The following is a 22,809-nucleotide window of genomic DNA, read 5'->3' on the forward strand; positions in this document are numbered from 1 at the left end:
AATTACACCCAAGGAGCCTCTATGTTATGGAGAAGGTTTCTCCAAACCTGGGCCTGCTCCTCAAGAGACGTTTTTCCTGGATTTAAACTCTCAGGCAGCCTCCGAAACTCACCTCTGAGGGGCGATACAGACCATCCTGCCCCTTCTTCGCAGGCACAGGCCGCCCAGCTCAAGAATTCACACCAATAAAAGGCAAACGAAGTGAAGGCTCGTTTGCTCAACGGGAAACTGATTTTGGACTCCTGGCTTTGCCCGGACTGGACAATGAGGGATGTTGGAGGAGCCGGGTTTCCTGAACGACCCCATGAAGCAATGCTTCCCATAGTTGGGACCACTCCTCTGGTGCTGAGTGAGGCGTGAACACCTCCTGTCTCCCTGGAGCACTGAATCTCAAGTCTCGTTAGGACATGAAGCATAATCTTTAAATGCCCAGAACTCGAATTCTGGCACTGCTGACTGTTTTCAGTGCTATTTCCTGCCTATACGGTGAAACACGACGGCTGACGGCTCGGCCTGCACTCCTGACCACAGAGGCCACCTATTGTCATGATGATGACAGCTGATGCTATAGACCGTTGGCTGCCACCCAGATATGCACCGTGTGGTGCATCCATGCGTCCTACACTCCATGCTCCTCACAGCCCCGGGAGAGCCACCCTGGCACTGTCCCCACCTCGCAGCCGTGGCTAGAGAGGAAGTCACTTTCCCAGGTTCCACTCCTTGAGTTACCCCATGCCTGTCGCAAGTGTCCCGGGGTCAGCCATCAATTCAGTATCCAGAGGGAGAGCTCAGGCCTTGACGTGGGCAAGATCCACCTGCCGTCCTGACTCTGTCCCTTACTGGCCAGGTGACTCTCCATCAACGGGAGCAGTCGCTGATCATTATGATCCCCTGTTATGGAACGATATGTCCGGTGAGTGTCACACAGTCCTTCTGGGTCCCCAGGCCCCCTGTCTCTCCAAGGCCAATGCCAGCAGGAGGCAGGGGGTTTGTCGGCCTGTTGCTGGGCATTGAGGACTGCCTGGGCAGCCCAGTGCTCTGCAGTGTGCACACTGTCTGCAGTGTGCAGAGGCCAGGCCGCCTCCCACAGCTGCTCTCCCCTCCCCCTCGTAAAGGAACTCAGAGCCACACATCGGAGGACACACACTTCCTTTCCAGCTCCTCACAGCTCAGCGCGCCCATGTATCTTGGCTCTAGAACCACAAGTTCCAGAACCTTCCTGAAGAGTGCCAGCACTGGCCCTTGGTCCAGGTGCTGTCCCACCCCATCCCACTCCTGGAGCCTGGACGGAGCTTGGCCATGAGGGGAGCTTTGGCCAGGGTAAAGAACTGCAGGCGCCTGGGTCCCGGGGACTGTGGGCAGCACCCTGCCGGCCTGGAGAGCAGTTCTCCATCCTCCATGGCTCAGCCACTGCTATTTCGAGTTTACTACACTCCCGGACGAATACAACCCTGTGCCTCCAGGGCAGGAATCAGGAAAGATCATCCCACGTCAGCTCTCTCAGTGGGGTCCCTGACCAGCCACGGGAAGCCCGCTGATGGGGCCAGAGGCTCACTGGGAGAGCATCTGCGCAGGGTGCACCTCCAGGGGCCTCCCAGGGGGCGCATGGCCCAGCAGGCTGGGCGAGGAGGCCTCTTGGGCAGAAACCCAGGGTGAGCACTGCCTGTTGAGGGCCATTCAGGATCCTTGCGGACAGCCAAGAGCACAGGCCGTTAGACAGTCCAGGCTAGACAGGAGCAGGAGGAGGGACGCGATGTCTAGAGGTTCCTGATGTCCCTACTCCTTGACGGGAAGACGGAGGGAACCTGTCTCTTGGAAGCAGAGAAGGAACGGTCAGTGTGAGGGAGGCCGCTGCTGAGGAGGAGACGTGTTCCAGCCTCACGGGGAAGCGGCAGGCAGGTGCAAAGGGGCCCTGAGAGCAGGGTTGGGTCCAGCAGGGCCACCACCAGAGCCCTGGCAGCCCTGTGCTCAGGTGATGCCTCCGCCCTTCCTGGTACAGCTGTGAGCAGGACACACCACACTCAAGGACAGCAGTGTGGCCAGGGAAAGGGATGTGGCCTGCCCTTAGCTGCAAGTGGCTTCACATCCTGCTCTATCGTGCGTTGTCCCTTCTATAAAGCATGACCGGCAGGCACACGCAGCTCCCCAGCCAGGGCCGGCCCCTCCCTGACCCCTCTGGAAGAGTCCAGGTTCTTGGAAGCCCTGACTTGACCTGGTGACCCACCTGGGAACCCAGACCCCGAGCAGCTCTGGCGGGTGTCTGTAAACCCACGTTTCCAACTCCGGCCGGGTCTGCAGCATTTTTGGCTCTCTGGAGCCTGCAAGGCTGACCTGGCAGGCACTGGGAGAGCCTGGCCCCATAGCCATCCAGTCCTGTGTTAATGCCCTGTTCCCTTCAGCTCAGTTCCCGTGTTTTAGGAGCACCAGGACAGGCCGTGTAAAGGAGGACTCCTTGAAGAGGGCTCGCCCTGGGGTGACTGAGTCGATGGCAGTGTCATCGATCACCCACAAGCATCCTTGGTGGTCAGACTGGCGGGAGGAGGGGCTTCCATCAGATAGCTCCTTCCTTTCTCTTCTCTGGCACCACCTGCCTGGAGTCCCAGCCCCCAGGGGCAGGAGGGTCCACGATCACCGGTCAAGGACAGTGTCTCAGGGTCAAAGGGGAGCCGCACCCTCATGGAAGCACTGGGCTTCCAGGACAGGCCAAGAGGGGGTGAGGTCCCCCAGGTCTGCCGTCTCTGACCTCCCCACAGAGGGGTGGGGTGGCTCGATGAGAAAAGATCATTTTAAATTTCCGCCCCGGGTCACAGAACAAGTTAACAGAGTTACATCAGCGACCCGGGCTCCAGATTTCTAGTCCGGCGCTAATTTAAATGTTAATCTGAAATCTTCACTTAACTCACTGGAGTTTCGAGTTTATTAGAGCAGGCGGCAGGAGTGGAGCCTCATGGGGGGGTTGGCAGGTCACGTTGCCTGCCAGAGGGCAAGCCCTCCTCCCAGCTGGGCCCCCCAACCTCTTCCTGTGTCTGCCTTCTCCCTCCTCTCTCTCCGAGTGAGATTTGGGAATGGGGAGAAGGCGGAGATGTCACGGCAGATTCGGATAGTCCCAGGGGGGCTCAGGCGCTGGAGTTATCTCGGACCAGCTCGTAAGGGCAGGTGGCCTGCGCGTCTCTTCCCCACCCTGCAGTTACCGACATCACACAGGTGGCCGTAGCGCAGGTATTTGCACAAGGGGAGCAGGTGAACACTGCGAATCAGGCCCCCTGCTCTGCACATGTCCCCACGGCCAAGGCATCAGCCGTGTTGGGGCCCCGCTGTCCTCCAGGGAAGGAGCAAGGTCCGAGGAAGCCACGGCCCGGGCCCTCAAAGGAGGTGGCATCTGAGTGCAGTCAGCGAGCTCACGGACGTGAACGGGAACCGGGGCAGGCCAGGGTGGGTGCTTTTACCTGGACCCGAGCCTCACAGAGCCACTGGCAATAGTCGGTCCTCGGGCCACAAGCACAGGTGACCACCAGACTTGCCTGGGGAGATGCTAAGACTTGGATCTGGGTCCCAGCGTGGAGGATCTCCTACAGTGGTCTGGGTGAGGCCTGGGCTGTGCGTGTGCCCTTGACACGCAATGAGGTGGGTTTGCACCTGCAGTCGCCAGATGGCCACTCAAAGGCTACACTCTTCCCACCACCCCACACCTGCCTCCTGCTTCGTGGGGCCCCGGCTCCTTTGGGAGAAGACAAAGCCTTGATTCCCACGGTGGAGGAGTGTCCAGAGACAGTAACACCACCCCATGCCCCACTCCTTCAAGAAACATTCAGTCTCCTGCAAGCGGAAGTGGTTGATGCCCGAGTTTTTATTAAAGGCTTGGCCACTAGACATCCAAAAGTGTGGAGGGGTATCAAACGGTGGCTAAGAGGGGGCAGATGAGAGAAAAATAAGCCGAGAGACCCAAAGACAAGCCGCACTCTCGCTGAGACTGAAGGCCCCAGAGCCAGGCCATGTGCAGCCCTCCTGGTCCTCTTCCGGACTCAGTGGCGCAGGAGCAGCCTAGAGCCTCTGTCGGAAAGTGTGTGTCAGCCCGGCGGGCGCAGGAAGCAGCCTGGGCTTTGGAAGCGAATCTCAGCTTCACAGCACCCCAGATCACGGAGCTTCCTGCCTCCCCTCCTGCCTCCCTCCCTCTCTGTTATGGGCCGCATCGTGTCCCCAAGAAGGATATGTCCACATCCTAACTCCCGTACCTGTGAAGGTGACCTTATCTAGAGATAGGGTCCTTGCAGATGATCAGGTTAAGGTGGAGGCCCGAATCCAATACGACTGGTTCCCTTAGAAGAAGAGGAGAGACCCAGAGACAGACCCCATGGAGGGAAGACCATGTGCAGACACACAGGGAGAGCGCCACGTGATGGCAGAGGCAGAGATTGGAGCGATGCCCCCACGAGCCAGGGACCGCCAGCCACCACCAGAAGCTGGGAAAGGCAGGGCCCTCCCCTGCAGGTCTCAGAGGAGCGTGGCCCTGCCGATGCCTGGATTTCAGCCTTCTGGCCTCAAGCACCATGAGGGAATAAATTCCTGAGGTTTTAGGCCACCCTGTTACCCACAGGAAACCCACATGCTCACCTCACCTTATGCCAACACTGTGCCCGGTGACGGAGGCACAGCAACGAGTAAGACAGACAGTGCGCCCTCAAGGTTTCACAGTCCAGCTGGGACAACGACACGAACAAGCTAAGAGAGCCGAGGGTCACAGCGGGGCAGCAGGCAAAGTTACAGGAATGTAGGATGGTTTGGGCCTCAGACAGCCTTCCAGAGGAGTGACCTGTAAGCCACAGCTCTGCAGACAAACAGGAGTTGGTCGGGCTGGGACCAGACAGAACGGGTCCTGGGAGGAGGGGCGCCCAGCAATGGGAGGAGGTGAGCCGGAGAAAGGCACACACAGCCCTCCCTCAGCATCCACGCGGGGTTGGTGCCAGGACCCCCAAGAGTATGCAATCCACAGAAGCTCAAGTTCCTTTTATAAACTGGTGCAGTATTTGCATATAAGCCCCACACATCCTACCGTATACTTTAAACCACCTCCACCTGTAATACCCAACGCAATGGAAATGCTGTGTCAATAGTTGCTACACTGTATTGTTTAGGGAACAATGACAAGAAAAAAAGGCTGCACATGTTTAGTACAGAGGCAGCCATCATAGGCCTTTTGACCTGTGGTTGGTCAAGTCCGCAGATGCAGAACCCGTGGATGCAGAGGGCTGACTGTATTTGAGTGATGGAAAGACATTATTATAAAATCAAGCACTCTTTTCCTCATTTTTCATATTGAATTTTATATCATAAGTATTTTCTCGACTAGCTGCATAATCATGACCATTATAAAAGTTGTTACATTACATCCCATCAAGTAGATGTTCCATAATTTCCTTACTTTTCTATCTGAGTCAGATTGTTTCAGATGTTTAAAAGATGGAGAATTTGGCCTCACAAATGATCCTCAGTTGCCATGTAGCTGCCTTTGCGAGTTAACCTGGGGCATAACTGTTTCTCGTTCATTTGGTCACTCAACAAACATTCAAGCCCTGACACTCTTCTGGGAGCTGTACCAGGTGCAGGAGACATAATGGAGAGGAAGAAGAGCCATCTTCCTCGCCACAGCCACTCAGGAGTTTGCAGACAAAGGAGGAGGGCTGGTCAGTTCAAGAGAGGATGGGCCAGCCCCAGTGGCCTAGTGGTTAAGTTTGGCATGCTCTGCTTCAGCGGCCCAGATCTGGTCTCTGGGTACAGACCTACACCACTCAGTGGTGGCCATGCTGTGGTGGTGGCTCACATACAAAAGAGAGGAAGGGCGGCAACAGATGATAACTCAGGGCGAGTCTTCCTCAGAGAAAGAAGACGGGAGGAGAGCTTCACACACTATAGGCACCCACACGATGCAGTAGGGAGTAGAGACTCCACGTGCTCTGAGATCCCACATGTCGGGGTGGGATGTTAGAATCCATGCCTGCCGTCTTTTGCCTTTCTTTCATTTCTACACTGGAGTCTGGGCTAGCCTACAGGCTGCTTGGACCAGTACAATGTGGAGGGAGTGACGCTGTGCAAGTTCCAGGGACCAGGCCTTATGGAGCCTTCTAGCTTTCACCCTTGCCCTCTTGGAATGCTCTGGCCACCACGTACGGAGCCCTGACTGGACACTGAGTTCTGAGAAGGCACAGGGGAGTGGGGCCAAGATGAGACCCAGTACCCAGGCCTGAGACGTGGGAGGCAGCCGTCCTAGACCCTGCAGTCTGGGCGAGCCCTCCACCACTGCAGCTGCACCACTGAGCACAGGTGAGACCAGCACCTGCCAGCCCACTCCTGACCTGAACAATCAGGTCAAGTTTAGGCCTCTGAGTGGGAGGGTTCCACAGTACAGGTGAGCTATATACAGGTGGGCTGGACTTTGTCAGGAAGGAGGGGAGGTTTCCCCAGCAAGTGATGGGTAAGGCCTGAGGGATGCGTAGGCATCTGCCAGGTGAAGAGCAGAGGGAGCAGAGTCCTCGGGAGAGGGAACAGCATATGCTAAAGCTCTCCAGTGGACAGAGAACAATAGTTCACATGCCTGAGGAGGAGAACATGGGAGGAGTGTGGAACGTGATGAGGCTGCAGGGTGGGCAGGGGCCAGACCAGGCGGAGCCTCACAGGCGGAGGTAAGGAAGGGTGTCTTTATTCTAAGCCCCTGAAATGATTGCAGGATTTTGAGCAAGGTGAGATTTGCATTTTTCAAGGGTCATTTAGGTTACAGTTAGGAGGAGAGACTAGAGGGGACCAGAGTCATGCAGGTAAGCCAGCTGATAGGCTACTGCAAAGGTCCTGGCCAGAGATGAGTGTGGCTTGGATCGCAGTAATAGAAGGGGAGACACAGAGAAGACGATGAATCCAAGGGCTCCTTGGGAGATCAATCAATAGGATTGATGATGATTGCATGTGCAGGTGGGGCAGGTCCTGCTGGTTGCATCCCAACCACCATTCCTGTTCCACTTTCTTCTTCTGTATTAACAAAGCAGCATTCATTTCCAGTTATTGGCAGCCATATGGGACAGAAAGCTGACTCCTTCCCAGCTTAGTCCCCCCACAGTGATTCCGCGCACATTGGTTTAGGATGGGCACGTGTTGCAGTTCTGGCCAATGAGACATGAGGAGAGGGCTCTCCTCCCTTTCACAAAACAGAGACATGCAGGGGGCTGGCCCTGTGACCGAGGGGTTAAGTTTCACCTGCCCCACTTCAGCAGCCTGAGTTCAGTTCCCAGGCACGGACCTGTACCACTCATCAGCCATGCTGTGGCGGTGTCCCACACACAAAATGGAGGAAGCCTGGCACAGATGTTAGCTCAGCCAGTCTTCCTTAGAAAAAAAGAGACATGGAGGAACATTCCAACACCTATTCCTGCCTGGGCACAGTGTCACCTGCAGGAGGCAGCTGGAAATGTGGCAGCCGCCCTGGCACCATGAGGAAGCAGCCCAAGGCTCATGCTGACAAGCAGAGTGGCAGGAATCTAGAGGACCTGGGCGTCGGAGGGCATCGCTGAGACCAACACGGGCGGCTTTACTTCCCGCTTCTCAGCTGGAGTTTTATCCATTTCCTCCTGACTGCTGAGGCCATTTCCCACAGGGTGACGGGGCTTGCTTCCCAAGCCTGAATTAGTTTCCTAGGGCGGCCACGACAAAGTACCACGGATGGGGCGGCTTCAACAACAGCCTTTTTTCTCTCACGAGTCTGGAGGCCAGAAGTCCGCAGCAGGTGTCGGCAGGGCGGCTTCCGCTCTGAGGCATCTCCTGGCTCAGACGTGCCTGTCTTCTCCCTGCATCCTCACACGGGCTTTGCTCCATGTGTGCTCGTGTCTGTGTCTAAATTCCCTCTCCTTGTAGGGAGACCAGTCACATTCGATGGTGAGTTATTGATTAGAGTTCATTGGCTATTGAGCATAACCCGAATTCTCTTTCGGGTTAGGGTCCCTAAAGACCTCATTTTAACTTAATTACCTCTTTGAAGACCTTATCTCCAAATATGATCACATTCTGAGGTATGGGGGGGTGGCACTTCAACATGCCAATTGAGGGGGAACACAATTCAGCAACAAGGGGCAAAGTTTAATTCCACATGTCGGGACGTCCACAGGTTGGCATACTCACCCCCCAGGGACTTCCCAGCTCCCACGCTACCCCTTGGCAGTGCTCTTGGCTTTTTCTGCACAGTTTTGAGATGTCGTTTGTGGTTCAAAGCTTCAAATCCTCAGACTCCTCCGTCCAGAGTCGTAGATGAGGGGGTTTCCTCACCTGTCACCTTCCATTTGTAAGAAAATGTTCCCAGATGCCCTTGGCAGACTTCCTGCCACTCTCACTGGCCAGAACCATCTCATGGCATGGCCCAACCCCATCACTGGCCTGGAAATAAAATTATTATGTTTAGCTTAGACCAATCACCCTCGGGGCCCAGGAGGGGCACGACCTGTCCTCGGAGGCACCTGGCCACTCTGGAGCTGAACAAAATCAGGGTTCTGTCAGCAAGGACGTGCCCAGGCTGGAGGCTCCAGGAAGCACCCTCCTCCACGATAATCTGGGTCCTGGGCAGTGACTCAGGAGGCAGCAGGCGGGGAGGATGCGCACCAGCTGGTGCTACAACAAAGCCCAACCCCAAGGCTCCTGAAAATCCACTGGTCACACTCCTCCCTCCCCAACACGTCACCACGGCAACCCGGCCGCCAGCGACTCCCCATCGAGTTCTAACCCAAATTATATTTTCCAGGTCTAAAATCAGAGTCACTGTGAGAAGAACTCATTTTAACAACTTTAAGATACGCTGGATGTGAGGCAAAGATGAGAGATGGAAGGCAGAAGAGAAAAATCTTACCAATGATTTTTTTCTTTTTTTTTAAGAATTGTTGTTTTCTTTTTAAAGATTGGCACCTGAGCTAACATCTGTTGCCAATCTTCTTTTTCTTCTTCTTCTCCCCAAAGCCCCCCAGGACATAGTTATATATTCTAGTTGTGGGTCCTTCTAGCTGTGGCACGGGGGACGCCGCCGCAGGATGGCTTGACGAGCAGTGCCATGTCTGCACCCAGGATCTGGGCCCTTGAAACCCTGGGCCGCTGAAGCAGAGTGCATGAACTTAACCACTCGGCCATGGGGCCAGCACCTAAATAATAATTTTTAATTGAATAGGCCAACCTTGGATACTCAGAACCCAAACAACAGGCCTTTTCCTTCTACATTCTTTTCAGGAAAAGCAGCGATATTAGGATTTGGTGGTAGTGGTGTCTGTTTTCCAGGGAACAGTTCCGTCTCACTATAACTCCGTCTACCTCCAGTCTTACTCAGCCATCCCTGATGTTCAGGACGCTGACCTCTAGTCACCGAGGGAAGAGATAACTGTGATCGGCACACGCTGTTCACTCCGGGAGAAACGTGCACGAACACAGTGGAAAGCCGTCAGTTCTCACGAGGAAGGGTCTCTGGTCGGCCATCAGGTAACCAGAGACCAGCCAACCGGAACGCCACTGAAACCTCACTTGTCATCTCTTTCATTCAGGGAATGCTCATTGCATTACGCCTTGAAAGTTTTTATTCCATGTTTCCCGAGCACTAAGTTTCTCTTCTGTAAGACTTGATAATGTTCAGAAAAGTCTGGAAAAAGCATAAAACAGGCTACTTGTCACTTACCTATTTTCACAAGGCAGAGGGCAGAGCTATTTGAGTGGGACAGGAGCTGGGGGTCCCGGTCAGTTAAAACCATCCGTGAAGTGATTAAAGACCATCAGGGATAGTCAAATCTAGAACTTTCTGCAGGGGAGCTGGAGAACCACAGGCAAGAACAGTAGCCCTCGCCTGTGGAGTGCTGATGGCGTATCAGACCCCGCGCCGAGCGCTCCATGAGTCGTCGCATGGAAGCCTAGGGAAGGCTCTCCAGAGCACGTGCTGTTGTCATCCCGTTTGACAGACGGGGAAACTGAGACTTGGCGCAGGTAAGCATTTTGTTTCCAGTCATGCAGGGCTGCAGAGCCAAGATCCAAAAGCAGGTGCATCTCCAGGACCCACCATCATTTCACCCAAATGCCTTCTGTGTAAAGAGGTGGCAGAGAACCTCGTGATGGGGAGAGCTGGCAAGTAGGTGCCGTCCAAGGATGACAGCGAAAGCATTTTCATAACCCAGCCATCCTGCGAAGGCTCTGTAGAGACTCTCAAGGGCCCATCATTTCCATCGAAAAAATTGGGGGCATAGAAAGAATCTTAAATGCAAAACTCAGCGAGTTCGAATAAGCCAATTAAGAAATAACCCAGGCTGACTTCATCTCGTGCACAGTGAGCCCAGCCGCCTTGGCTGCTGCCCTCAACCATCATTAGGGACCTTCTAGGGCTACCAAAAGCACTCTGCCTCTTGCAGTAGACTCAGACAGCCGCTATTCCTAGGAAGAAAGCGATTTCCCAGTAAAGTGGGAAAAGATGCCCACGTTGGTTCCAATAAGACCATGGTCCTCCTGCCTGAAGGGGCCTCTGGCTCAGCTAGTCCCACTTGGTGGTGGGGAAGCAGTTACCTGGCTTGTTAGGAGCCGGCCTTTCCAGAGCAGTGACGTAAACGGCTCTTAGAAAGCACAGGCTTGACTTCCTCTGGCCACAGACCCACCTGTGGCCAGGTACAAGGATGGAGGGAGAAGCCCCATGGAACCCTGCCTGGAGAAGGGCAGAGGGAGAAGACGCATGGAATCCCACTGCCAGGCCCCATTTGGTAGCAAGCCTTGCTCTCTAACTAGTGGTGTGCACACAACACGTCTAGGCGTGGACACACAGGCCAGGCCCCAGAGCTGTGGTGTCTGGTGCCTGTTCAGACAGACCACTCAGCTGCCCAGCAGCTCTTGCACGGACGTTGCTGAAGACGCCCAGAATTCGTAGGCCATCGCACAGAGGCCGCCTGAAAGGTGTCTTTCTGGTCAAAAAGCTACAACAACAAGCCAACTCCCAAGACAGCCCCAAACCTCCCTCAACTGATGTCAAAAAATTGGTCCACTCAGGTAACCGAGGGCTGAGGGAAGGAGGCAGGAGGAAGGTGGGAGTGAGAGATGGCGGAGCAGACAGGCCACAGGACCAACCCTCTGGGCTTAACTGACCAAACCAGCCCCTCGTGGGACCTTCCACTTAGAGCAAGAATCTTATGGACTCCACCATCAACACCAAAAACAACCATTTCAGAAAATGAAACAACACAAACCCAAACCAAAACCATGCAGGTTTTTGGTTTTTTTAAACCACGTTAAATAACCACTATTGTGTCTCCATTTTTAAAATGCCTTCTTTATGTTTTTAAGTCAACTCAAATCTGAGGAAAAACAGATTAAAAGCAGGTGTTTTGTGTATGGTTTACATTTGAAAATCCAATGTGGAAGACTCAGATAAAAACTCACAAATCCCAGCCCCGACCTTGACATTGCTCTTGGCGCATCCAGGCTGATGATTCTCAGAACACAAAACCAGCCCCCGCCTCGACAAAGGGATGTGAACACCACACATTCACCGATACGCTGGTTTCCTAGAGAGGGGGTGAGCTCGCTGCATGGAAAGAGGCAGCTGCGAGGAACAGACAGCAGGAAGAACATTGCCCTTGCTTGGCGGTGCCCTGGTCTAAGCGTCAGAGACAGACGGGCTGAAGGCTCAGCTCGAGGAGACTCTCGCCCCAGTCGGGCAGGGTATTTAAAGAAAAGGAGACGGGTAGTGGTGCAGCATGTGGGGTTACTGTCCCCGTCTTTCACCCCTCCATCAATGCTGTTTGCCACATAAATGTGAAGTTCTTTGCAGCCCACCCTTGACAGTGGGCTCAGCCATCTAACTCGCCAATGGACCACGGTGGGAATGACAACCTGCTGGTTCCGAGCCTAGGCCTCCCGTGGCATCATACATCCCTTCTGTAGCCCCTCTGGCACCCCCAGCCTGGCCGGAGAGGAACATGCCCCGGCCAGCCCACGGGTCAGAGGAGGGTGAGTGGCGCGGAGGACAGACCTGCACCCATCCTGACCCTAGAGCTGCCTGCCGAGTCCACTGTAGACAGCCGAGCCCCAGCCAGGTGGCAGACTTGTGAGGAGAATGCCACTGAGACTTGCGTTGGTTGATACACAGCAATAGATGAGCGACTGGTGTTGAAAAAAAAGAGTGTGTGAATGGGGGAGGAGGACTGGGGAAGTCAGTCATAAAAGGGAATGGGTGTATGCAGTTATCCCACCTCTGCCCCACAATCTCAGTCATTTCAGTGGTCACATCTGGTAAAAACTCCTTTGAAATATATGTCCAAATCAACCAATAGTTGAGCACTTAGAGGCTGGGGGTGGGTGCCGGAGGCTGGTTTGTTTGTTTATTCAGATCCAGGAGCCTTTATACCAACAAAGGGAAGACCCCCAGCGATTTTATGTCCTTCAAATAAGTGAGGGTGGGTCTACGCTGGGGTCCACAGCAAGGTCACTAGTGACAATGGCACCTGGGAAGTGCACTTAGACCCTGGCACATCTCTAGAGACGTGCTGGTCACCAATGCCCTTCAGCAAATCAGTCCAGCTCATCACTTCCAGGCACGTGGAGGGCAGCACCCTCTAAAGACCCACCCCGACCAGGGAATTGTGGGTGGAGGTGCTGGGGTCAGTCCTGTGTCCAAGCACCCAGGTTCTGGCCAGGGCCCTCCAGAGCTCTGTGCCCTCTGCTGTGACAACCGGCGACACTCGCAGTGCTGCCACGGAGGGAGGAGTGCGGAGCGGAGCTAGCTCACCGCGGCCAGCAAACAGCTCAAGTGAGAAGGAGACTGCTTGTCATAGCCATGCAGATGTGGGACGTTTGCTCCTGCCACACAGTCCAGCCCGTCGTGACTGACACACGTGAATGTCACCTGCCATGTAAAGAAAACCACAAGAACCATGGTCTGAGAGAAAAACAAAATGAAGGAACAAAGCGCACGCCTCGGGGGTCACTGGGATGCTGAGCTGGCAGGTGGGCCTGTGGGGTCTGGGTTCAGGCCTCCCCAGGTGAAGGGAGCCTCCAGGGAGGCAGACCCCACAGGCCTGTAACAGGGTCTCTGCCAGGGCCCGTTTGGGCAAATGGAAGACGCAAGGGGCCCAGAGTCGCAGGTTGTTAGGGCTTCTGGGTGGTTGACCTGCCAAAGTCCAGACACTCAGACCATCTGCATCCATGCCCCCAGTTCCTGCGATGCAGATTGATGGGACAGGCAGGGCTGGGGTCCCATGGCAGGACTGACTTTACGGCCGGCCACCTGTGCACCGCTAGCACTCTGCTGTCGCTGCCTTGAAATTCGTACTGATTTGTGAAGGGGGGCCCTGCATCTTGATTTCACACTGGGCCTAGCAAATTAGATAGTGATCCAGTCTGGGGTACTAAGTGATCAACAGCTGACACCACCAGCTCAGAACAGGGGTCAAAGCAGCAGGCCAGCCCCCCACACCAGGCCAGGCTGGGACCTGGGCTCGGGAGAAGGAAGGCACCTAGGCTGGGGTGAGGGCTCTGGGATGCCCGACGGCAGTCAGACCAGAGGCTCAGAGAGCTGGTTGGGGGCCCACGCTCAGGGCACCTGACCCAGCACCCTGGAGGGCAGGCCCAGCCAGAGAGCGCTTTCACTGTGCCAGGTCATTGAACACTCATGACCTTCCAATGAACAAGTGCTGTTATCCATAGTCACATAAGGGCACCCGGAGTACAGGGTCGCCAGGCGAGGAAGCCATCACAGCTCAAACTGAGGTCCACACAGGGTGGCAAAGCCAGGGCAGGAAGGGGCAGAGAAACCAGACAGAAAACAATGGACTCCCCACGTGCAGACCAGAGAGTGAGATAGGAGGAAGCTGAGCCTTCTCAAGGGCAGGGGCAGTGACAGTGAGGCCATTTGCTGGGGGAGGGGGAGGAAGAGGCAGGCCCCGAGGACAGGGACAGTGGGAGCCAAGGGAGCCACACTGAGTATTTCTAGGTAGGAGGGCCTGGCAGAGACAGGGAGGTGTCTGGTCTGTTGAGGGGGCGGCTATGCAGCACGTTGTGGGAGCTCTTATCCCAGAAGGTCCCCTACACGTCACCTCCTTCAGAGAAGGCCATCAGAATCCAGCAGATCTATCTTTACCATCGCCTAATTCTGAATGAACTTGTTAAAGCATTTTTAGTGTAATGAAAACATTAGATCAATTCCTCACGGTGATCGCTGTCATGAAATCAATAGCCTGCGTAGTCCATCATGCTGACGGCTGAGACACACGCACGAAGCTCTGCTAACCATGGTGGAGACCACGGAGCGCCCTCTGCAAAGCCACTGGGGGCGGGCAGGGAAGGAGGGGCAGGGAGAGAGAGGAATCCGCTACGTCTGCCCTTCTGAGGCGCAGGAGAAGGGGAAAGAGGTGTCGTCCCACGTTCCCATGTCCCAGATTAGCAGGGCGACGACGGAGGTGGCTCATTAGGAGATGCGTTTGCACAGATGACTCATGCAGTCTGACAAGAGCTGCGTTTTCACTGTGGCTGCAGAGTTCGCACCTGGCAGGATTCTTGCCACTTACTCCACCTCTCTCTCTTCTCCAAATGAGTTGGACCAAAGAAAGCGCCAGTGAGAGTAGAGGCGGAAATAAGTCCTGTGCCAGGCTCCCAAGGTGAGCCCTGGGAATAACCACTGAGGCAGAGCCAGGGTTGGTGGGGCTCTGCTCTCCGTGGGCGGGGTCCCTCTGGCAACAGCTAACACCTCCACCGAGAAGTATGGGTTTAGGGGATGCTACAACCGGGTCCAGGAGCTGCACATTTCTCAGCTTTCCAAGAGGGGGTCTGTTACAAAGAGAAAGGGGAGCCAGTCTAGGAAGACATGAACAGTTACGCAGTTTGCCCACGTTTCCAGGAGAGTCATAGCCATGCACACCCATTATACGCATGCACATACACACACGCTCACACAGACACGCATGCACTCACGCTCACACTCAATGGGTAGTGTTTGTGGTGGAAACAAGTTCACCACGGGACATAGTTGTCCCAGAGCATGGCAGGGTGGGTATCTGTGGGTGAGCCTGGGGACCTCAGGGACTCTGGGCCCAGTCGAAACGGGCAGATGAGGCTGTGAAAGTCTGGGATCCACATCAGAGCGGGAAACGGTCCAGTTGGAGAAGTGCAATGAACTACAAAAGTGTAGTTGTTAGCAAGACATAAGCAAATTGAGAATTATTTGCAGATGACACCTGGAAAATGCAAATCAGTTCACTGAAAAGTATCAGAACATTTAGAGAATTCAGCAAAGTGCCTGATTACAAAATTTATATATAAAAATAATAAATTTCCTATATATAAGTAATAACCAATTAGAAAACATGAAGAGAGAAAATACGTCATTAACACTAGCAATAATAAAAGAGACAAACTAGCTAGAAATAAACTCAAAAGCAACCGTGTTTTAGGGCAGTGAAACTACTCTGTGTGATCCTGCAGTGGTGGACGCACGACATCATACATTCGTCCAAACCCACAGAACGGACACCATCAAAGTGGACCCCAATGTTAACTACGGGCTCTGGGTGACTAGGACGTGTCAGTGTGGGTTCATCGATTCCAGCGAATGTCCCACTCTGGTGGGGGATGATAGTGGGGGAGGTTGTGCGTGTGTGGGGCATGGGGTGTATGGGAACTCTCTGTACCTTCCTCTCAATTTTGTTGTGAACCTAAAACTGCTCTAAAAAAGTAAGTCTACCTAAAGGAAAAAAAATGTGCCTGACCTATACTAAGAAAACTTTTAACCCTACTGGAAGATAGTAAAAAGACGTGAGTAAAGCAGCTTGTTATTGGATAGGAAGGAATATTGCATATTGTGAATATGCAAATTCTCTACAAGTTTATCTATATACATTCAAGGAGATGGCAACCAAAATAACAACAGGATTTTTCCTGACCTTTCTAAAATAATTAAAAAGTTAATAGAAAATATGAGCAATATGGGATATTAAAATATAAAGCTATGAAAAGTAAAATAAAATGCTACTAGTACAGAAATAGACTAATTGTTTAAAAAAAACAGCAAAGAATCTGGAAATAGACCCTAGTCCACAAGGAAATTGGTTAGAAGATAATATGTATAATAATTGCAATGACGGTCAGCAGCAAGCACTTACTGAGTGTGAGTAACATGCCAGAGGTCAACTCACCAGTCTTGATTTTCACACAACTCTTTACACCAAAATTAATTCCAGGCGGGTCCAATACGAATTTTGAAAATAATCTTTAAGTGGGCTAAGTCTTTATAAGCAAGAGATAAAACCTAAAGGCCACAAGGCAAAATGTTTATCAATTTGATTAAAATTTGTAGAGAAAAAATACCATGGACAAATTCAAAGATAAATAAAAACTAAAGGAAAACTAGCAGTACGTCTGGGAAGAGCTGTTCCACTTCTGCACAGAGGGTAACGCTCCAGGTCCGCTCCCTCTCACGCCCACACGAGCCTCCTTGGGTTACTGGCTTCATTCCTCCGTTCACCTGTCCTTACCTGGAGCCTACTGTGTGCCCGCGACAGGGCAGCAAGCACGACAAAGTTCATGCTCACACGGAGCTTCAGTTCAAGCAGGGAAATGACCTATAACTAGCAAGGGAATAAAGACGGCGATTGCACACTGTAGCCGTTGCTCTGAAGGACTGGGTTTTCAGATAGAAGGGGACTAGAGAAATCTCTCTTAGAGAACATAAATACGGAAGGAATATTTATATTACATAAGGTACTGCTAAGCAGCAGTAACGAAAAGACCCCAAATGGAATGACTTAGATAAGCTGAAGCATGCTCCAGAGGGCCAGAATTCAGAGGTCAGATGTCAGGGCCGGCAGGTGGCTCTGCTGATCAACAAGTGGCTTCCAGCTCCGGGTCCAAGAAGGCTCCCCCAGCCAGAGAGGAGAGGAATGGGAAGGAAGGCAAGCAAGCTGGAGAATTGCAGACAAACCATGTGGGCTGCTACCCGCACAGAGGCGGAAAGTGTAGTCTTCAGGCCATGGCCACATGCCTTGGAAAACCTGGTTGAGCTGGGGGTTCAGTTACCAACAGGACAACAACAAGAGTGGCCAGTGATCAGTAGCCTCTGCCTCAAATGCCTCTCTGAGGAGGTGACATTTGAGCAAAGACCCAAAGGATGAGAATGGGGTGGCCCCAAGAAGAACGTTCTAGAGAGGACCAGAGCAAAGGCCCTGTGGCAGGGAAGGGCACTGAGCTGGACAGCAGTGAACAGGGGCTCAGGAGTGCTGGCCCAGAGCCTGGGCAGGCCCCCAGCAGATCTGGGAAATGAGGTCAATATGGCAGAGGAGCCAGATCACATCACGAAGAGTCTCCCAGGCCATCATAGGGAAGTGGATGTTATTGTAAGAGCAATAGTGAGCCACTGAAGACTGTAAGAATGGGACTAACAAAATAAAATGTCGCTCTGGCTTTGTGCGGAGAATGGGTCACAGGGTGCAGGGAAGGAAGCGGAAGCTCCTTAGGGACTAGCCAGGCTCAAGATGACGGCAGCTTCCCTGGGTTGTGGCAGCAGAGATGAGAAGTGCATGGCTTCAGATGTTCTTGGAGCAGAACCATCAGGATTTGGTAGGGACGAATCTCGGGAGGAAAGCAGAGGAAGGCACCCAAGACGGTGCCTGGTTCTTTGCTCCTGTGGGCGCATCAGCGAGACAGGAAGACTGAGCAGCAGCGAGGTGCAGGCCGGGGGGTCCAGCATGGACACTTGTGGTTGAGACGATCTTAGACTTCTAGTGGAATACTCAGCGGGCATTTGTATATTCGACTCTAAACTCAAGGCAAGGGCCAGGTTAGAGAGGGACGCTGGAGCTGTTGGCAAGCAAGTGATGAGTAATGCCCAGTGACGAACGGCTGGGATCGCCTAGACTGAGCAGGCAGACGATTCCTCTAAGGACAAATGGATTTCCCGGTTCTGGAAGAGCGGAGTGGGTTCTTTCTCCCCTAGGTGAGGGGTCTTTACCCCAGACACAGGCTTATGGAGAATGAGTGGAACTTCTCAACCTTTCTGCTGCCTCTTCCATGCTGCCTCCTCCTGCCTGGGCCCAGCAGGGGAGAAAGGGCTGACCCCTTGGGGAAGAAGGGAATTGAGGATTACAGTTTCTTACTACTCTAAGCAGGCTCCAGCCCTTGCTGGTGAGGAGAAAGGATGGGAGGTGTTGTACTGACAGCCTCAGGAAGGCAACTCCTTCTCATGTCAGGAGAAGCAGCACCTTCCCGGCAGGGTCAGCTCAGCATGGGCCCACCCTGGGTTCCGTTGCCTCAGGGTGCCCCAGAGAGAGGGCACTGGCACAGCTGTCCTCCGACCCCTCGTGGGGCCAGCTGGGGGCAGTCTTTTATCCTGAGCGGCCAGACAGCAGGGGCTGGGAGCCTAATCACATCCAGGGGGATGAGATGCGAGCTCATCAACAGCGGCCTGACACTCAGGGGTTGGGACACCGAAGCCAAAAATTAAGCACCAAATGTTTTTAAAAACACGCTCGTGTCTCACGCCGCTGTACCGCAGTACCGTTGCATCAGCCAGTTTCGTAGCTAAGGCCTGCGGGCTTCAGCAGCTCTAGATGGCCGTCTGGTAAACAAAGGCGTCAGGCCTCCAAAGTGGCCTCCGCTTCCAGAGGCAGAGGGACCATGAGGGGGATTATCTAGCCAGGAGCCTTGTGCCAGGAGAGTGGAGGCCAAGGGGCTCACACAGTGTAGGCCTGAGCCCCCGACACTGAGAGGTAGAAGAGGAGGAGATCCAGCAAGGGAGACTGGACGAGGAGCAGTGGGGGCTCCCGAGAAGACCAGGAGAGCGTGGCAGCAAAGACACCAAGAGAGTGTTTGCAGGTCAGGAGGGTCAGCTCTGCCAGCCCCGCAGAGACGTCAAGCATGGTCCACCGGATGTGGCAATACGGAAGTCATGGCGGGAGAGGCACGGATTCTTCCCTCCCCTCAATGCAACCCTTTTCGTTTCCCCATCCCTCTGACACTTGTCAATGTGCTACTGCACCTTGTTTTTTCTACAGCTTCTCTCCCCTCGATTCACAATTTCTATCTCCATAGCACCTAGAGTTGCTCAAAGGTCCAAATGTTTGTTGGTTGATTGAACCATTGAGAGATGCAAGATGGCACCATGGTGAAGAAGCAGTGCAGAGCCAGGGTGCCGGGCTGGGCCTGGGCACTGCCCCTGCTAGTGCCCAAGGGCACTGCCTTTGTTCTGCTTCAATTTTCTCATCTGTCAGATGAGGGTAACAATTCTGGCTACCTGTCTTAGATTGAGTCCCCCTCCACCCCCGAAAAGGAGAAGGACGGAGAGTGGAGAGGTGAGGAAAGAGGATGCATAAAGGTGGGCAGCAGGGGTTCAGCCCTTTGAGGACCCAGGAGACTACACAGAGCAGGGCTGGGCAAACTACAGCCCACAGAGCACATCCGGCCCGCCACCAGATTTTATAAATAAAGCTTTATTGGAACACAGACATGCCCAATTGTTTGCATGTTTTCTATGTCACAGGAGCCAGGTGAGGCCTAGGGGATCAGCAGGGTACCCACAGGTTGGTGGCCCACCACCTCAGAGGGCTGTGAGAGGCCTGAGTGAGGCTATCCATGCAAACCACTTCACCAGTGCGATATACACGCTGGACGCAAAAGCGAGATACGATTTCAGTTATCAATCCTATTAGCCTCTCCCACAGGGCCTACCAAGAACAGCCTAACTCCATAGAAGGAAGGGTCGCGGAGGCAAGGTCTCCAATCCCAAGGTTCCAGGAGAGGAACCATGTCCGGAACAGTCTGCTCCGCAAACAGCCCCTTCTCAGCGAAAATGACGATTAGTGGGAAAGTGGCAAAGAAGGCTGATTTCATACATTTTATTCCTAATGTTACTCCTCGAATGAGGGCAGGCAGGTTGCTCCCTTTCCCTCCTGGGTGGGTAAAGGTCTCTGAATTCTACTTCGTAAAGTAGACTTAGGAGAATCGCTTCAGCACACGGAGCAGCTGCGTTGCATCTGCTGTCAGTGTTCAGGCCATTTGTTCGAGAGAAACAGGATTCAACCAAATCGAGGGGACATCCCCTCCCAGGTTCCCTACAGGAGTTTGCTTCAAACGGAAGGAGACACTCTGAAAGAGCCTTTAAAAGAGAGACACAGAATGAGAGAGAAAAAGAGAGGGACGCACTCCGTGAGAGGGCCAGTTTTCCCCAGCGGAGCCGGGGATGGCCTGCTGAAGCAGTGATGTCCACTGCACCCGCTTCCTGGTGCCTCAGTTTCTCTTTTCAGCTCACCCTCTCCACCTCCCACAACTACCCCCAGGGCCGTGAGACCAGTGTCCTGACCCTCTATGCTACTCCTCCAAGCTTTTGTTTCTGCACCACCTGGCTTGCCCCAGCCCTGCGCCCAGTGTGTTCAAAACTCATTAAGTCAAAAATCTGAGTACCTCGGATATATGTCTATTTAAAATTTTATACATATCTTCTAAAACACTTTTATATACTATGTAGAGTTTCAAGATGAAATATACTTAACCACAGCTCTCTGATTTCCCTCCCAGTTCTGGGGCTCCTCGCCTTCTTGCAGAGCATGCCGTGTGGGGCACACACCCCGTCTGGAGGGCCTGGAGCAGGCCAGGCGCCCGGATTTGTCTGATCTTCACATCCTGCTTGTGTGTACGATTTTATTTGAAGAGAGGGATCTATTGCCAAAAACAATTTTGAAAACCACAGCTCCAGACCTTCTTTCTTTTTGTCAGAACCTCCTCATCCCGCGCCCCCCCACTCAGAACCCTACTCTGCCCTAGATCATCTGACAAGCTATCCTCTTGTCTCCCCAAGAAGTACAGTGGGCCCCCTGGCTGGGTTACATGTTTGCATCTTAGCAGGACCTTTCTGGAATTGAAGCTTTCAATTAAGGAAATGACCTCAGGCAAGGGGTCTGGACAAAGGACGACATACCTTGGGTCAGGGGATCTTTCACTTCATCTCGAATCACCGCACCCCAGGCGTGCCTGCTGGTTATACGAGTGGGTGGGGTGGGGCCCAACTCTGAGGCTACGTGGAAAAGGCTTGGCTGACACCACAGCGAGGTGATGGGCGCTCTGAGCAGAGGACCTGACCCACACGCCTCCTCCATACCACCCCCACCTCGACCCCACACCCCATGTCCCCTCTCCACCCTTGGTTCACCGGGTCTCTGTGGGCTCCCAGCCCCACCCTCTGTCCCCACCCTGTCCCCAGCCCTTGACCCCGCATGGTGCACCTGCAGCCCTCCCTCCCCCACCCAGTCCCAGAGCTAGGCCAGGGAAGCCAGCACCGGTCAGAGCAGTGGCCTCTGACTGCTCAGATGGAGCTTGAACAGGCACAGCTGGCCTGTGTCCACCTGGAGACCCAGGGACCATGCGATGAGGCCACTGAGCTGCAGAAGCAAACGCAGAGCAGACTCAACTGTGAGTCCTGAGCCGACCTGACACCTCAAGGCTTCTGTCTTCCCTACGTGTACCCTGTCCCCACCACAATGGGCCTTCTCTGTTCAGACCTGAGCTCCTCACTTGCATCGCCTATTCTCACTAATCCTGCTCATTACCTCCGCGTCACTGAAAGAATGCCCCTTCTGCCTTTTGTCCTCTACATGACAAAAGAGACTAAAAACCACCTGTGGATTCTATCGTCCAAAGGGCAAATTACAGCCAGAACCGCTGGGAGCGCATTTATTTAAATCAGTGGTAACTAACTGGTACCAGGAACTAACAGCCCAACGAGAGAAGCCACCAAAGTGGTCCAGGGCAGGCGTGCCAGCCTGACCCCCACCGCTGAGCCAGCGCCCCCACGCCCACCCCACAAACGAGGCTCAGGGAGGTGAAGTGACTGCCCTAGGCCCCAGAGCCGAGGCGATATACGGCCCCAGGCCTGGGCCGGCGGGGCTGCGCGGGAACCAGAGGGCCTCCCGCTTGGGGGCGGGGTGGCGGAGGGAAGGGGGCTGGCCCCCGCGGGGAGGGGGTGGCGGCGCCCCCGAAGCGCCGGGCCCGCGCTGGGGCCCCGCGCGCACTCACCTCCGCAAAGCACGTCGGGGTCCCGGGCGCCCCGGGCCGGCGCCGGCCACGCCAGCAGGGCCAGCAGGGCCGCGGGCAGCAGCGCGGGCCCCATGCCTCGCAGCCGGCTTCTCCGCGCCGGCCGGCCGCTGCGCACCCCGCGGGGAGGGGCGGGCCGAGGCTGCCGCCGCGTCGCCCTGGAGACGGCGCCCGCCCTGCAGGTGCTGCACCTGGGTCCGCGGCCAGGTGCGCGCAGCTGCCTCCGCCAGGCTGGGCATGGCCTCCTCCCCCGCCCCAGCCCCAGTCCCCATCCCTAGTCCCTGGTTTGCACCCCCATCCCGGTCCCACTCCTCGGTCCCCACGCCCGCCTGGGTCCCACACCCCCGGCCCTGCCGCGTCTGCTGGCTCAGCGTCGGTGCAGACAGCCCGCGTGAGCTAGAGCGGGCTCTGCACAAGCCCTGGGCGCGTACTCTCCCCTGCAGGTAACGGGCTGAGTTTGCGCAGGCCAGTTGGCCCCTGCGGGCCTTGTTCTCAAAGCTGCTACAACAGGCAGAGAGAGTGTCCTCCTTGGGGTCCCTGAGAAGCCCCTGGTACTGGTCACGCCTCCCGGAAGGCCTCCTTTCCAGGCTCCAGTGGGGACACCTGCCCTTCCTCCTCCCCGGGCCTGCCCCATCCCCCCACGCACTCTCCATCGCCCTGAACCCTTCCACTAGCCTGGTCCTTCCCTCCTTATCCGCCCCTCCGCATAAGCTGCGTGTAGTGAAAGGGGCTGATGAATTGTGTCATATTTAC

General features: G+C 54.6%; 1 protein-coding gene across 2 annotated transcripts in view; it reads right to left on the minus strand.

Moving 5' to 3' along the window:
• CNPY1 (canopy FGF signaling regulator 1) overlaps window positions 1-22,269 on the minus strand; it is a 66,486-nt gene extending 44,217 nt beyond the window's left edge. The window contains exon 1 of one of the 2 annotated variants that reach the window (XR_011438299.1): window positions 22,039-22,197. Coding sequence is in view for 1 of the 2 variants with exons in the window: in XM_005609552.4 (XP_005609609.2) it covers window positions 22,039-22,132 (94 nt within the window). In the remaining variant the exon portion in view is untranslated. Of the gene's footprint in view, window positions 1-22,038 lie in introns of both variants that reach the window. The other variant, XM_005609552.4, reaches the window with a different exon arrangement.
• Between the last annotated feature and the right edge of the window lie 540 nt (window positions 22,270-22,809).

The sequence above is a fragment of the Equus caballus genome, chromosome 4, assembly GCF_041296265.1.
Source record: "Equus caballus isolate H_3958 breed thoroughbred chromosome 4, TB-T2T, whole genome shotgun sequence".
Classification (NCBI taxonomy): domain Eukaryota; kingdom Metazoa; phylum Chordata; class Mammalia; order Perissodactyla; family Equidae; genus Equus; species Equus caballus.